The sequence below is a fragment of the Hypanus sabinus genome, chromosome 4 (assembly GCF_030144855.1).
Source record: "Hypanus sabinus isolate sHypSab1 chromosome 4, sHypSab1.hap1, whole genome shotgun sequence".
Classification (NCBI taxonomy): domain Eukaryota; kingdom Metazoa; phylum Chordata; class Chondrichthyes; order Myliobatiformes; family Dasyatidae; genus Hypanus; species Hypanus sabinus.
The window spans coordinates 183,699,767-183,717,588 of record NC_082709.1 but is presented as its reverse complement, the minus strand read 5'-3'; the positions used below and the strand labels follow the sequence as shown (position 1 = coordinate 183,717,588).

Sequence of the window (17,822 nt, the reverse complement as noted above, 5' to 3'; positions counted from 1 at the left end):
CTGCCAAGGTGAGGTCACTCTCAGGTTAGAGGAACAACACCACATAGTCCATCCGGGTATCCTCCAACTTGATGGCATGAATATCCAATTCAACAACTCCTGGCAAATTGTCCCTCTCCCCTTTCTCCAATACCCATTCGAGCTCCCCTCTGACCCCTTCTCCTCCACTCACCTGCCCACCACCTCCTTCTGGTTCCCTCCTTACTTTTTTCCATGATAGTGTCCTCTCCTATCAGACTCCCTCTTTTTCAGCACTTTATCCTTTCCATCCATCATCTCCCTTCAATATAGCAATTTATAGCATCAGAAACACTTTTAGAATTACTAATACTTGGTGTGAATTGTTTTGTTTTGCAGTAGTACTGGGCAAAGCAAAAAAAATTATAATAAGAAAAATTAAAAAAAAGTATTGCAAAGAGAACAAAATAGTGAGACATTATGAATGGAATGTTCAGAAATCTGATGGTGGAGGGGAAGATGCTGTTTCTAAAATGTTGAGTGTGCATCTGCAGGCTCCTACACTTCCTTGCTGATAGTAGCAATGGGAAGAGGGCACCTCCTAAGTGGTGGGCGTCCTTAACAATCGATGCCACCTTTTGAAGGTGTCCTCGATGGGAGGAAGTGCTGTGATGAGGCTGTCTGAGTTTACAACCTTCGGCAGCTTTTTCCAATCCTGTGCAGCAGCCTCTCCATACCAGACAGTGATGTAACCAATGTTACCACATAGATTTACATAGTACAATATCTCCTGCTTCTTTTCAGAAGCATAAATAAACTAATTTAACTCCATGCTACAAGTAGTAGAAGTAATTGAAAATTATGTCAAGGTAGGTTACGTAGAAGGTCTAGAAGAGGGAGATGGGGCAGGTTTCAGGTGGGAATTGCAAAGACTTGTAGATAGGGGAGGAGTACAAGGTTATAGCCATATTGAGGAATCATAAAACATGGAACATTACAGCACAGTACAGGCCCTTCGGCCCACAATGTTGTGCCAACCTTTTAACCTACTCAATGTAACCCTTTCTTCCTACACAGCCTTATACTTTCTATCTAAGAGTTTCTTAATGCCCCTATTGTATTGGCCTCTATGATCACCCTAGACAGGGCATTCCATGCATGCAAAGAACTTACCCTTATACTTTCTTCCAATCTCCTTAAAATTATGCCTCCTTGTATTAGCCATTTCTGCCCTGGGATAAAGTCACTCTCTCAGTGACTCACATCATTGTGTATACCTCTCTTGAGTCACCTTTTATGCTCTGTCACACCAAAGTGTCATGCTGTGTTTCAAGATGCAAAGTAAAGTACATATACATAGACAATAGACAATAGGTGCAGAAGTAGACCATTCGGCCCCTCGAGTCTGCACCGCCATTCTGAGATCATGGCTGATCATTCACTATCAATACCCAGTCCCTGCCTTGTCCCTGCCATCTCACATACAACACTGAGATTCATTTTCTTGCAGGCACACTCATTAAATCTATAATAGAATAATAACTGTAACAGAATCAGTGAAAGGCAGCAGCAACTTGGGCATTCAACCAGTGTGCAAAAGACAACAAACTGGGCAAATATAAAATGAACGGGATAATATTAATAAATAAATAAGCTATAAAAAAGGCCACAGAGGCACAACAACATGTGGAAAAATTCAATTCAGGTCACTGAAACCAATGTAGGTGAAGAAGCACAGGTGATGAAAGTGAAGTATTTGTGTCAGAGTTGTGGAACTCTGTGCTGGTCACAGTACACACACAAGTAAAACAGGCTACTCCTAGATCACTCTGCAGGCCAAAGATATTGCAAATACTTCTCAACATACATCTTGGTTAAGCAGAAACAGACAGTTTAGTTCAAGTCAGCCTTGAAATGAGTATATTCAAGTGAAATATAATTCCCAAAGGTTTATAATTCACTAAATTTGAGGGTGGGGCATAGAAGCAGAATGCAAACAATCAAGCTAGACTTTGCTAAGGTACAAGGCTGCTTTCAGATCAAACATTTCAAGTCATTCCTGAGCATAGAGAGCTTTGAAAACTAGATTACTTTCCTAACAATAAGATTGTCTCACAGAAAAGTACAATCTTCTAAGGGAGAGAGCGGAAGAGTGTGTCCTCACTACAAGTCTGATGAGTGTTTGATACAGAATCAGATATATTGTTACCAAAATACAGTACAATGTTCAAATGGCTCAAATCGTTCAATCTAATATCAGAGAATTCAGACATTTATAAAACAAAAAAAACTGAGAGACAGAAAATGTTAGAACCCTAAAGACCCCCTCCCACCCACAAGGAGCAACAAAAGTAACCCTCCCCCTCCCACCATACAAGCAATAGCAAAGCCCCCAGTTCAAAGTAAATTTTAATACAAAATTACATACATGTCACCTTAACAACCCTGAGATTCATTTTCTTGTTTGCGTGTTCAACAAATCTATTCCAGGATCAATAAAAGAATGCCCAATTAGGGCATTCAATCAGAGTGCAGAAGACAACGAACTGTGCAAATGCAAATATAAATAAATAGCAATAAACAAAGAGAACAAGAAATGAAGAGAAACAGTGTTTTGCTGCAGCAATACAATACAAAGACATAAAAATCTATAAATTACAGAGAACAAATAGCTCAAATAAAGCAATAATGAGGTAGTGTTCATGGACGATTCAGAAATCTGGTAATGGAGGAAAAGCTGATCCTAAATCATTGCGAGTGGATCTTCAGGCACCTGTATCTCCTCTGTGATCCTAGTGACAAGAAGAGAGGCTGTCCTGGATACTGAAGACCATTGATGATGGATACTACCTTCTTAAAGCACACCTCTTAAAGAGATCCTCAAATGTGGGGAGGGTTGTGCCTATGAAGAAGCTGACTGACTTTACAATCCTCTGCAGTCTCTTGTGATCCTGTGTGTTGGAAACTTCTTACCAGGCTGTGATGTAGCCAGTCAGAATGTTCTCTGCCATATAACTAAATAAATATGTAACCTTCTTTGCCAATGAACAAAAAGAGACTTCTTCATGTTTGTATCCTAAAAAATATAAACGCTACCAAGCATGCTGCAGGATATATACATTTTATAGACTAACAGTGCATAGTCTATAAAACAAACAAGCACCTCAGTTTTGATCTGAGATTTAAGATCTTAAGACATCAAAGTTCAAAGCACGTTTATTATCAAAGTACATATCTGTCATCATATACTACCTGAGATTCTATTTCTTGCGGGCATTCACAGCAAACACACAGGATCAGAATTAGGCCATTCGGCTTGTTGAGTCTCCTCTGCCATTCAATCATGGCCGATTTATTATTCCTCTCAACTCCATTCTTCAACCTTCTCTCTGTAACCTTTGACTAAACAAGAACCTATCAACCACCATTTTAAATATACTGAATGATTTGGCCTCCACAGATGCTTGTGGCAATGAATTCCACAGATTCACCACCCTCTGGCTTAAGAAATTCCTTATCTCAGTTCTAATGGGATGTCTTTGTATTCTGAGGATCTGCCCTCTGGTTATGGACTCTCCCTACTATTGGAAACATCTTCTTCATGCGCACTATAGCTAGGCCTTTGCACACCAGTTTTACCTTAAAATAAATAGATTACCTCAATCCCCTTTCATTTCAAGGTTATAGCTTTTATCATCAAACTCACTTTACCATCTCAGAATACTGTGCTGCACAAGTACATCACTGTCACACAGATACAGGGTTCATGCAGCTGAAACTAGATACTACAGCAGGGTTTCCCAACCTTTTTTATGCCATGGAGCCTTACCATTAACCTGTACTGGTGCATCTGGTATCCTGAAACTAGACACGAGTTCCATCATGAGCATAGGAAGACATTTCAAAAGGCGATGCCTCAAATAGGTGCCTTCTTCTCATTACTATCATCAGGAGCCTGAAGACACTTACTCAACATTTTAGGAAGAGCTTCTTCCCATCTGCTAGCAAATTTCCAAACAGACAATGAGCCCATGAACACTACCTTACTACTTTTGATCTCTTTTTGCACCACTCATTTAATTTGATTATTTTAATACATATTTCTTAAGGTAATTTATCGTATTTTTGTACATGGCACTCCACTGGTGCCGCAAATCAACAAATTTCACAACATATGTCAGTGATAATAAACCTCATTCTGATTCTAGTGCAGCAGAAAATAGCAAAATTAAACCCAAAGTTTGGTATCCCACCCCAATCTGAATGTGATAAGCATACACAAAATGCAGGTGGAACTCAGCAGATCAGGCAGCATTTAATGACGTTTTGGAATGAGACTTTACATCAGGCCTGAATGTAATTAACAGTACTTTCCACAGCTTATTTAAAGTACTCGGAACACATACCTTAAATACATCACTTGTTTTTTATTTTTTGTTAATATTAAGAAACAGCATGATAGGGGCCCTTTGAGCCGCACCACTCAGCACCTCCCAACTTATCAATTCCTAATTGATGCACTTATCAATACGCCGTTCAACAAGCAAAATAACCTAGCCTCCAATTCCTAAGAAGATTGAAGCAAGCAAGGCTCCGCGCCCCCCACCCAAATCTTAACTCCATTTTCCAGGAGCACCATTAAGAATGTCCTGACAAATTGCATCTCCATCTGGTATAGGAGCAGTCAAGCATTGGACTAGAGGTCCCTACAAAGGATGATGAGAACAGCTGAGGGGATCATAAGGGTCTCCTTACCATCTATCAGGGACATTATCAGGAACACTGCCTACACAGGGCCCTTAGTATTATTAAGAATCCAGCATCCTCTTTAATTTTCTACCCTCAGGCAGGAGACTAAGATGTATAAAAATGAGAGCAGCCAGGATGAGTAAGTTTCTTTCCCCGGCCATTATGCTTCTGAACTCCCTGCCGCACTAAATTCCAAGTGTCACTGGTTAGTCTGCTCCGACCCTTACAATATTTAAATTTAGTGCACTTCAGTTTGTTATTTATATGTAATTCATCTGTAGGTTTCATTGTTATGTTCATACGTTATCATATGTTAAGTGTACTGTTCTGCTTTACGCCCTGGTTCGGAGAAATGTCTCGTTCTGTATACATTATATGGTTATTTAAGTTATATACAACTAGTAGCAGTCTCTCGAAGTCCGAGGAAGATGAATATGTTGCACAGTCAATGTCTGTGGGCACGCATATGACTTCTGAGGCTGAAGTCCGAAGTGCAGATATGGTCGCAGTTGGGGCAAGGAGCACCGCCTATTGGGGCAGGAGCGGACACCTTCCAGTGTCTTTCATGACTCGCCTTGAGGTTATATACATGTATATAGTTAAATGATGATAAACTTGACTTGACTAGACTAGCAGGACAATTTGCAGTACTGAATGGGCAGAAACATACCAATCCAAACAAATCTCTAAATCTTGAGTATACAGATCCATCAAACACTAGGGAAGATGTAAAAATTCACTAATGAAGCTCCTGACAATCCTGTCGAATTTCACAAGAGAGTTCTGGGATGTCTCATTCAGTATCAAAGAATAATAAAGTCTAGGGATGGCATAAGTGTTAAAAATAACAACCTTTTCGGTTGGCTTTTACCTCATCCTCAAGTTGTTCGTACCCCACCCGAGTTTATTCAGCCATTCTTGTCTGGAACACCCAATCCAGGGGTCTATCCTAGCACCAGGATATTTTTCAATACTGCCAGGGTCAAAAAAACTGATCTCACCGTTATGAAAGAGCTATTGGCAGTGTTAAATACAAAAATAAATCAAGTACAAAATAACCGAGGTAGACAGTTAGTGGTACCATATGGAGACAAACATGCCAACCCATAAAAGCTTCTTGACACCACAGGAATTTAAAGGAGAGCAGAGGATGGTAAGTATCTGGAACAAGTTGCCAGAGGAAGTGGCTGTGGAGAGTACAAATGCAATAGTTAAGCAGCATTTGGATAGGTACATGGAAGCAAGGGGCTTAGAGGGTTGTGGCCCAATGTGAACAACGGGGACTCGCAGGGAGGATGTATGGACTAGGTGGGCCTGAAGGTCTGGTTCTGTGTCAAGATTTATTGTTACGAGACAGAGTTTCCAACTTGAAAGTGAGTCCATAGGTTGTGGGAACAGTTACAGTGATGGGGTAAGCTAAGTTATCCTCTTTGTTCAGGGCTGAGGGGTAATAACTGCTCTTATGCTGGTTTGTATTTTTATATAATTACCTACATACATGTAATTATTCAGTGTGTTTTTTATAGCGGTGGCAGTCACTTTGTAGAAACTTTTTTAGTGGTGGGCATCACATTATCTGAATGGGTCTAGCTTATAGGTTGATTCAAGCAATGAAATTTATTGTTATCAACGAACAGGTAGAAAACAACCAAACCACGCTGGATCGGTCTCTTTTGTTTTCTGTCTTCCCCTCATGCTACTAAGCCTTTGCCTCTCACATTCCCCCTTTTCCTTATTCCTTTATTCTTTGAGCCCTTAATAAAAACGGCCATAAGCAACAAGTTTATGGCTCATTCTTGACTTCTGAAGAGCCATTGATCATAAATACATCAATTATCAATAGTAAAAAAAAAATTTTCTTGTAACAAACCTACCATGGAACACCACAGTATCCATGGTTAACACGACACTAATACAGCTCTGGGCATCAGAGTACAGAGTTCAATTCCAACAGCGTCTATATGGAGTTTGTACGTTCCACCCTGTGAAAGCATGGATTTCCTGCAGGTGCTCCAGTTTCCTCCCACAGTCATACGATGGACCAGTTAGAAGGTTAATTGATCTTTGTAAATTGTCATGAGATTAAACTGGGGTTAAATAGGTGGCTCGCTGAGCAGTGTGGCTCACTAGGCTGGAAGAGCCTGTCCTGCACTGTATCTTTAAATAAAATAAAAATTAAATGGTGCAACATTTGCACCATTCCTAAAGTTATTCCTAATAGATAGCAGGAGTAAATAGTGGGAGAATTAGATTGCTCTGTAAGCAGGCAAGAACTCAGTGGGTCAAAAAGCCTGCTGCTATATCATAAGGTAATATGGAATATGATATCAGTCTTTAGTGCAGGACCACAAGTACATTTGGCTCAAGTGAGACAAATACAGGAGCCAGTCATCTGTATTCAGCATACTTGGAAACACTTCATAGAATAACGTATCAGCATACTGATATGCTGATATCAGTATCAGCATACTTGGAAACACTTCATAGAAAAACATAGAAAACCTACAGCACAATACAGGTCCTTTGGCCCACAATGCTAGCTGAACACATACTTACTTTAGAAATTACCTAGGCTTACCTATACATCCTCTATTTTTCTAAGCTCCATGTACCTATCCAGGAGTCTCTTAAAAGACCCAATCATATCCGCCTCCACCACCGTCGCTGGCAGCCCATTCCACGTACTCACCATTCTCTGCATTAAATTTACCCCTGACGTCTCCTCTGTACTTACTTCCAAGCATCTTAAAACTGTGACCTCTCGTGTTAGCCATTTCAGCCCTGGGAAAAAGTCTCACCCACACAATCAATGCCTCTCGTCATCTTATACACCTATATCAGGTCACTTCTCATCCTCCGTTACTCCAAGGAGAAAAAGCCAAATTAATTCAACCTATTCTCATAAGGCATGCTCCCCAATCCAGGCAACATCCTTATAAATCTCCTCTGCACTCTTTCTATAGTTTCCACATCCTTCCTGTAGTGAGGTGACCAGAACTGAGCACAGTACTCTAAGTGGGGTCTGAACAGGGTCTTGTATAGCTGTAACATTACCTCACGGCTCTTGAACTCAACCCCACATTTGATGAAGGCCAATACGCTGTATGCCTTCTTAACCTCACAGTCAACCTGCGCAGCAGCTGAGTATCCTATGAACTCAGACCCAAAGATCCCTCTGATCCTCCACACTGCCAAGAATCTAATACTATATTCTGCCATTATATTTGACCTACCAAAATGAACCAACTCACACTTATCTGGGTTGAACTCCATCTGCCACTTCTCAGCTCAGTTTTGCATCCCACTGATGTCCCGCTGTAACCTCTGACACTCATTCACACTATCCATAACACCCCCAACCTTTGTGTTTTCCACAAATTTACTAACCCATCCCTCCACTTCCTCATCCAGGTCATTTATAAAAATCACAAAGAGAAGGGGTCCCAGAACAGATCCCTGAGGCACTGATCTCCATACAGAATATGACCCATCTACAAACACTCTTTGCCTTCTGTGGGCAAGCACAAAGCAATGTCCCCTTGGACCCATGCTTCCTTTCTTTCTCAATAAGCCTTGCATGGGGTACTTTATCAAATGCCTTGCTGAAATCCATATACACTACATCTACTGCTCTTCCTTCATCAATGTGTTTAGTCACATCCTCAGAAAATTCAATCAGGCTCTTAAGCACGACCTGCCTTTGACAAAGCCATGCTGACAATTCCTAATCATATTATGCCTCTCCAAATGTTCATAAATCCTGACTCTCAGGATCTTCTCCATCAATTTACCAACCACTGAAGTAAGACTCACTGGTCTGTAATTTCCTAACTTGTCTGCTCCTATCCCTCTCCAATGCTATGGTAAAGGAAATAGAATTGAGATCACTATCTCCAAAATAATCTCCCACTGAGAGACCTGACACCTGACCAGGTTCATTTCCCAATATCCTGATCAAGTACAGCCTCTCCTCTTGTAGGCTTATCGACATATTGTGTCAGGACATCTTCCTGAACACACCTAACAAACTCTACCCCAACTAAACCCTTTGCTCTGGGGAGATGCCAATCAATACTGGGGAAATTAAAATCTCCCATCACGACAACCCTGTTATTATTGCACCATTCCAAAATCTGACTCCTTATCTGCTCCTCGATGTCCCTGTGACAATTGGGTGGTCTATAAAAAACACCCAGTAGAGTTATTGACCCCTTCCTGTTCCTAACTTCCACCCACAGAGACTCAATAGACAATCCCTCCATAACTTTCTCCTTCTCTGCAGCCATGACACTATCTCTGATCAACAGTGCCATGCCCCCACCTCTTTTGACTCCCTCCCTGTCCTTTCTGAAACATCTAATGCCTGACATTCTAAGTAGCCATTCCTGCCCCTGAGTCATCCAAGTCTGTAATGGCCACAACATCATAGTTCCAAGTACTGATCCACGCTCTAAGCTCATCCACTTTGTTCATGATACTCTTTGCATCAAAACAGACACATCTCAAACCATCAGTCTAAGTGCATCCCTTCCCTATCACCTGTAATCACCTGCCTATCCTCCCTCTCACACTGCTTACAAGCTTTCTCTATTTGTGATCCAACCGCCCCTTCCTCCGTCTCTTCAGTTTGGTTTCCACCCTCAAGTGATTCTAATTTAAATTTTCCCTAATAGCCTTAGCAAACCTCCCTGCCAGGATATTGGTCCCTCTCGGCTTCAAGTGCAACCCGTCCTTTTTGTACAGTCATGCCTGTCCCAAAAGAGGTCTCAATGATCCAGAAATCTGAATCCCTGCCCCTGCTCTAATTCCTCAGCCATGCATTTATCCTCCACCTCACTCATTCCTATACTCACTGTCGCGTGGCACAGATAGCAATCCCGAGATTACTACCCTTGTGGTCCTGTATCCCAGCTTCTTTCCTAACTCCCTCTAGTTTGCTTCCAGGACGTCCTCCCTTTTCCTACTATGTCACTGGTACCAATATCTACCATGATCTCTGGCTGTTTACCTTCCCACTTCAGATTGTCATGGATGTGATCAGAAACATTCCAGACCCTGGCACCTGGGAGACAAACTACCATCAGTGTTTCTTTCCAGCATCAGCTTGCGCTTTAACTGATTCTTTGTTGTTAAGGCTCGCATTGTGCAAACATCGTCACTTACTCGAGTCAGCCTGGCTTCCCACACTGATGTAGCGATCATTGCCTGTTTGTCCTGTGTGATAGTAGGCTTCCTCCTGTTGTGGCGCTTTGGCATTCTTCTCAGTCAGAAATGTCACAGCTTCAGCCAGGTCTCCATTGCTGGCCTGCAAGAAAGAGGACAGGTAAGAATGCATGCACTTAAAGGACAGAACACTTTAAATATTAAAAAGCAGATGTTAGTTTTATTTGTCCTATGTATATTAAACATTGGGTGGCAGGGTGGAGATGCAGTTGCAAGAAAACGTGTGTGAATCTTTTGCAATTACCTGGTTTTCTGTACTAATTACTCATAAAATGTGGTCTGATTTTCATCCAAGTCACAGTTATAGACAAACACAATCTCCCTAAACTAATCACACACAAACAATTGTACTTTGAGTCTTTACTGAACATATTGTTTAATCATTCACAGTCCAGGCTAGAAAAAGTACATGAACCCTTGTATTTAAAAACAGGTAGAACCTCCCTTTGCAGCAATAACCTCCACCAAACGTTTCCTGTAGCTGCTAACCAGACTGCACAATGGTGAGTAGGAATTTTAGACCATTCCTCCACACAAAAGTATTTCAGTTCATCACTAACTCTGGCATACATTACACGAACAGCCCTCTTCAGGTCATGTCAGAGCCTCTCAATTGTGTTAAGGTCTAAAAAAGAATTCTTCTTTTTTAGCTATTCTATTGTTACTCTTGTAGTACCACAGTATAAAAGCCAGGACCAACAGGCTCCGGGACAGCTTCTTCCATCAGGCCATCAGACTGATTAATTCACAATGATACAATTGTATTTCTATGCTATATTGACTGCCGTTATACATACTATTTATTACAAATTACTATAAAATGCACATTGCACATTTAGATGGAAATGAAAGGATTTTTACTCCTCATGTATGTGAAGGATGTAAGAAATAAAGTCAATTCAACATAACTTACACGATACAAAAAATAACACAATGACATCGGTGTAAGTTGAGTCTGAGAGAGGACATAGAACATTACAACACAGTACAGGTCCTTCAGCCCTTTTAACATACTCTAAGATCAATCTAACCCTTGCCTCCCAATAGCCCTCCATTTCTTTCTCATCTATGTCCCTACCTAAAGGTCTCTTAAATGCCCATAATGCAGGGGTTCTCAACCTTTTTTTAGGCCATGGACCAATAACATTAAGCAAAAGGTCCATACACCACGTTTGCAAATCACTGCCTGAATGTAACCTTCTCTAACACCACCTATGGCAGGATGTTCCATACACCCACCACTCTGCGTGAAAAACCTACCTGTGACATCATCCTTATACTATCCTCCTGTCAATTAAAAATTACGCCCCCTTGTATTAGCCATTTCTGCCCTAGCTAGTCTCTGACTACCCACTCTATCTATGGCTCTTATCATTTTGTACTCCTCTATCAAGTCATATTCTCCTTCTCTCCAAAGAAAAAAGCCCCAACTTGCTCAAGCTTTCCTCATAAGAAATACTCTTTAATCCAGGCAGCATTAGGGATGGAAAGGCAGAGTTAGGCTTTTTTTTTCAAGTCGGTTCAAGAACCTAATAGCAGTGGGGAAGAAGCTGGAGTTGAACCTTGAAGTGGGGGTGTTCAAGCTGCTGTACATCCTGCCTAATGGCATCAGTGAGAAGAGGGCATGGCTTAGATGGTAAGGGTTCCTGATGACGTACTGCATTCCTGAGACTTCGCTTGCTGTGGATCTCCTTGGCGATGGGAAGAGGTGCATCCATGATGGAACTGGCTGAATCCACCCTTCTCGATACCATCTGAATTACATAAGGAATCCACATCTTTCTGACATTCAGCTATTGTCCTGCTATGACTACCTGTCTGGTAGCCAACCTTGGGTCAGCTGCAACTGCATCTTATTAAATAGAGAAATAAAAAACTGCAGTTGCTGGAATCTGGAGCAAAAAACTTGCTGGAGGAACGCAATATAGATTATGCATTATCTATGGAAGGAAATGAACAACTGGCACGAAGGTTGGTGGTGCTGTGCATATTGAAGAAGATTCTTGTTGGTTACCTCCCTGCTTTGCACTTCATCCCTCCACCCCCACACACCCAACACCTGTCTTTACACAACCAGCAAGCTTATACTCCTTCCTATTCTGGTTTTCTCTCTCTTCCTTTTCAGTCCTGATGAGGGGTCTCAGCATGAAACATCAACTATTTATTCCTCTCCATAGAAGTTGCCTGAACTGCTGAGTTCCTTCAACATTTAGTGTGTGTTGGTCTGGATTTCCAAAATCTGCAGAATCTCGTGCCTTAGTTCCCTCCTTCCTTTGAAGGTGCGTGCAAGCACCTGAATTTCCCCTATCTAAATACTGCTGCTTTCCATTCACAATCACAATGTTTAATTCCATTCACAATGTTTAATATCACTGGCATATGTTGTGAACTATGTTCTTCAGTGGCTGCGTTACAGTGCAATTCATAAAAGATAGCATGCAGCACTGCACAAAAGTCTCGGGTACATTTATATAACTAGGGTGGCTTAAGACTTCTAAATAGTACTATATTTTGTCAACGTGGGGTGAAGAACAAGTTTGTAAATCTGACAGGAGCAAAAGAAGTTGGGAATGGCAAGGGTGGAGTACCATGGGAGGCGTGTGGGACAGGTGTCAGGGGTGGGGTGGGGGCTGGCATGGGTGCAGACATACCTAGCCCTGAGACACCAAGCAATGCCATGTGATCCAAACAACTGAATTGCTGATCATCAGGGAATGTCTGTCTGGTACTTCACGCTTCCTCCCATCCCTCTTCCCCTTTTCCCAACCATGAACCCTCTCCCTGTCCCTTTCCCACTGTCAGGGCACAATAGAGACATATATCAGAATCAGGTTTATCATCACTCACATACAATGCCCATGAAATGCATTTGCCCCCTTGGAAATTTTCCTGTTTTATTGTTTTACAATTACAGTGGATTTAATTTGGCTTCGGCACTGATCAACACAAAAAGACTCTTTCGTGTCAAAGTGAAAACATCTCTACAAAGTGATTTAAATTAATTACAAATATAAAACACAAAATAGTTGATTGCATTAAGTATTCACCCCTTCAAGTCAGTATTTAGTAGATTCATCTTTGGCAGCAATTACAGCCTTGAGTCTGTGTGAATAGGTCTCTATTGGCTTTGCACATCTGGACACTGCAGTATTTCCCCATTCTTTTTTTTACAAAACTGGTCATGCTCTGTCAGATTGTATGAGGTTTGTGAGTGAACAGCCCTTTTCAACTCCAGCCACAAATTCATAATTGGATTGAGGTCTGGACTCTGACCTAGACACTCCAGGACATTAAATTCCTTTGTAGCTTTGGCTTTATGATTGGGGTCATTGTCTTGTTGGAAAACAAATATTCTCCCAGGTTGCAATTCTCTTGCGGACTGCATCAGAGTTTTCTCCAGGATTTTGCTGCATTCATTTTACCCTCTACCTTCACAAGCCTTCCAGGGCCTGCTGCAGCGAAGCATCCCCACAGCATGATGCAGCCACCACCATGCTTCATGGTAGGTATGGTGTGTTCTTGATGAAGTGTATTGCTTGGCTTATGCCAAATACAGCATTTAGTCTGATGGCCAAAGAGCTCAATTTTGATTTCATTAGACCACAGAACCTTTTCCCAGCTGACTTCAGTGTCTCCCACATGACTTCTGGCAAACTCCAGCCAAGATTTCATGTGAGATTTTTTCAACAGTGGTTTTCCCTTTGCCACTCTCCCATAAATGACTGGTAAAGCACCCGGGCAACAGTTGTTGCATGTGCAGTCTCTCCCATCTCAGCCACTGAAGCTTGTAACTCCTCCAGAACTGTCATAAATCTCTCGGTGGCCTCCCCCACCAGTCCCCTTTTTGCATGGTCATTCAGTTTTTGAGGACGGCCTGCTCTAGGCATATTTACAGGTCTGCCACATTCTTTCCATTTCCTGATGATTGACTTAACTGCAGTTCCAAGGCATATTCAGTGATTTGGAAATTTTCTTGCATCCATCTCCTAACTTGTACTTTTCAATAACCTTTTCCTAAAACAATGTCTTCCTTTAATCCTTTTTAAAAGTAATCCCTTTACGACATTAAAAAATGCCTCTGTGTTACTTTGCATAAACACAATCAATAAAAATAATGCTGAGCCAAATGTGGAGTGATCAATACTTGGCCAAAATTTCCCAATAAATGCACTGCCGCTGTCTCTACTGCCTTGCAAACAAAGAGCACGATGTGAACTCTGAAGTGTGTTATTGCTTGTTACAAACTCCAAACTGCAGAATTTCATTAACATCTAAAACGCAGACTCAGTCAGTTGCTTCTTGGCTTAAAGTAACAGATGATTTTTAATCAATAATAAGATGGATATCAATGACAGAGGCTACAAAGTTGTAACACAGACAGAATGCTGGAGAAACTCAGCAGCTCAGGCAGCATCTACAGAAAGGAATAAACAGTTGATGTTTGGGCTGAGACCCTTCAAAGGACTCTAGCATTTTGTGCATGTTACTCTAGATTTCCACCATCTGCAGTATCCCTTGTGTTCATGGTTATAATGCTGTCCATTTTTTTTCAAAAGAGGAGGAAAAATGCCATTTAGTTTCAGCAACACACACAAAATGCTGGAGGAACTCAGCAGGCCAGGCAGCATCTACGGAAAAGAGTAAACGATCGATGCTTCGGGCTGAGAATCTTTGCGCCATTTAGTCTACATTATTTAAATTAAAATTTAAATTGAGCTATTATAGCCACATATATTAAGATGCAGGAGCTGCACAATAGTGTAGGGGTGCCACAACACCTTGCAGTACCAGCAACCAGGTTCAATTCCTGCCACTGCCTGTAAGGAGTTTGTACGTTCTCCTCGGGGGTTTTCTCGGGGGTGCTACCACAGACCAAAGATGTACCGGTTGATAGGTTAACTGGTCATTGTATATCGTCTTATGGTTAGGCTAGGGATAAATCGGGGGATGGCAGAGGAATCAGGTTTATTATCACCGGCATGTGATATGAAATTTGTTAACTTAGTAGCAGCAGTTCAATGCAATACATAATCTAGCAGAGAGAGAAAAAAATAAAACATAATAATACATAAACAAGTAATCAATTATGTATATTGAATAGATTATTTAAAAATGTGCAAAAACAGAAATACTGTAAATTTTTTAAAAAGTGAGGTAGTGTAGTGGTGTGCTACATGCAGCGCTAAAATTACAACACGGAGTCGGTAACTGCAGTCGAAGGAAAAACTTTATTCGAAATCTTCAGCCTCATTTTTAAGCCTCCCTCAACCTGCCCCCCGTGGCGCGGAGGCTCCAAAGCTCTGTGCTCGCAAACCCCCGTAGGCTATCTAATTGTGAGCCGGTTCGGATGTACCAGGAAATGGGTCGCCACAATAGTGTCCAAAGCTTCAAAGTCCATTTAGGAATCGGATGGCAGAGCGGAAGAAGCTGTTCCTGAATCACTGAGTGTGTGCCTTCAGGCTTCTGTACCTCCTACCTGATGGTAACAGTGAGAAAAGGGCATGCCCTGGGTGCTGGAGCACTTTAATAATGGACACTGCCTTTCTGAGACACTGCTCCCTAAAGATGTCCTGGGTACTTTGTAGGAGGAAAAGCTGTTGCTAAAACATTGTCTCTTCATTTAATCCTTTTTAAAAACAATCCCTTTGCGACGGGGAAAAAAGCCTCTGGGTTACTTTGGGCAAACACAATCAATAAAAATGACCAAAGAGCCAATTCTGCGCTAGCCCAATAAATAAATCAACAAATACTTGTCTTGAGTATCATCCTGGAAGAAAATTAAACTCAAGGTAATATGGCAACACATAAACTCGGTGGTCTCCTTATTAGGGATACCTGTACACCTGTTCATTAATGCAATTATCTAATCAACCAATCATACAGCAGCAACTCAATGCATAAAAGCATGCAACATGTTGCCAGTGTTGTTCAGGCAAACATCAGAATAAGGAAGAACTATGATCTAAGTAACTGTGACTGTAGAATGATTGTTGGTGCCAGATGAGGAGTTTAAGTATTTCAGAAACTGATCTCCTAGGACTGTTACAGATAACATTCTCGAAAGTTTACAGAGAATGGTGCACAGAACAAAAATTTTTTTAAAAATCCAATGAGTAGAAGATCTGTGGATGAAAATGCTGTGTTAGTGGGAGAGGTCGGGGGTGAAGGCCAGACTGGTTCAAACCGACAGGAAGGCAACAGTAATTCAAATAACTATGTGTTACAATAGTACTGTGAAGAAGAGCATCTCTGAACCCACATCATACCTTGAAGCAGCTGAAGACAATGAACGTACAGGAAACCACTCAGTGGCCACTTTATTAGCTACAAGAGGTATCTAATAAAGTGGCCACTAAGTGTACATACTTTATAAATTTAATTTGACTTGATACAGATCAATTCATTACAACAATGTATTGAGGTAATACAAGGGAAAACAATTACTGATTGCAGAACAAAGACCAAGGTTAAAGATTTAAAGTTTAGTTTTATTTGCGCCATGTACATTGAAATATTGGAATATACAGTGGAATACAACATTTAAATCAACAATCAACATAGTTCACCATGCTTCTGGTGCCAACACAGCCTGCCAACACTCATCATTCTTAACCTGAACGCCTTGGGGATGTAGGGAGAAACTGAAGTACTCGGAGGAAACCCATACAGACATGGTAAAAACATAAAAGCTCCTTACAGACAGCAACAGGAATTGAACCCAGGTCACTGGGGCTGTTAACGTTACACTACCTACTTGTACCATTTTTCTCATTGTTTCAATGTCTGTATCACACAAGGGCTTCAGAGGCACAATAGCGTGGATATGATTAAATACTGTTTTCCAGTTGGCTTCAGCACCAACTGCTAAATAAACTAGTGACAACACTGCAGAGACTGGTGTCTTAGCAACTCTATACTCATCTAAAATGCTGTGACCTTTTACCGGCATGTAACCCATCTGCAGCTGAATATGATATTCTCCATCCAACCCAACACACTGCCTTGTGACAGGCAGGCAGCCGTGAATCCTATTACAATGAGTCATCGAGTCATAGAGAACACAGTACAGAAAAAAGCCCTTTGGCCCATCTATAAACTACTCTATTAACCACGTCTTCTCGGAGCCCGTAACTTCCCTTTCAGAGTTGAGCTTCTGAACCACCCGTATGGCCTGGCAATTTTGTGGTGCAAACCAAGTCTCGAAGGTAGCAGGAGTGTTGCAGCATGGCAGGTGTGAACCAAATTGAGACAGTTGAAGCCCAAAACTGAGAACGGAGAATGAGCCAACGTTTAGCCATTATTTGAGCAGACTTGGAGGCAATTCAATGTAGCAGAACCGAGACAAGCTGAGGAGACAAGGTGGTGAGACTGGGGTCAGGTCTAAAAGTGAAGAACAACCTGAGTTTTGACCAATTTAAGCACTGGTCCAGATTGAAAAAGTCTGGGTGTTGGGGTTGGAGGTGAGGGATGGGTTGATTGATGTTCAGCTCGCTGTTCGAGCTCTACTCGTCTCTGCACTGAACTGAAGCCATCGTCTGCAAATAATGGGCTTCTGGATCAACTGCAGTGATGACTGGCTTCATGGCTGTAAACTAATTTTTGTGAATTTCAATTCTGAATTTATTTGCTTACTTTTATTGTGTGCACAATTTTATTTTTTTCTCTACCCACTGGGTGCTTGATAGTCTTTTTTAAAAAAAATGGGTTCCATTTGGTTTCTTTGTTTTGTGTCTGCCTGTAAGGAGACAAATCTCAAGTTGTATATAGTATATATACTTTATATAAGCTAATTCTTCAATGTTATCTAAAGAAATTTGAAGGCATTTCTTTAAAACTTATTTCTCTTTCAAATATCAATTCAATTCCCTTTGATATTACGTAACAGTAACACC

General features: G+C 41.3%; 1 protein-coding gene across 4 annotated transcripts in view; it reads right to left on the bottom strand.

The window, feature by feature from the left end:
• Positions 1-17,822, bottom strand: part of usp25 (ubiquitin specific peptidase 25) — a 224,423-nt gene that overhangs the window by 175,662 nt on the left and 30,939 nt on the right. For 3 of the 4 annotated variants that reach the window (XM_059968975.1, XM_059968976.1, XM_059968977.1), the window contains exon 3: positions 9,871-10,012. In XM_059968975.1, coding sequence (XP_059824958.1) covers positions 9,871-10,012 — 142 coding nt within the window. Of the gene's footprint in view, positions 1-2,386; positions 2,505-9,870; positions 10,013-17,822 lie in introns of those variants that run through there. The other variant, XM_059968978.1, reaches the window with a different exon arrangement.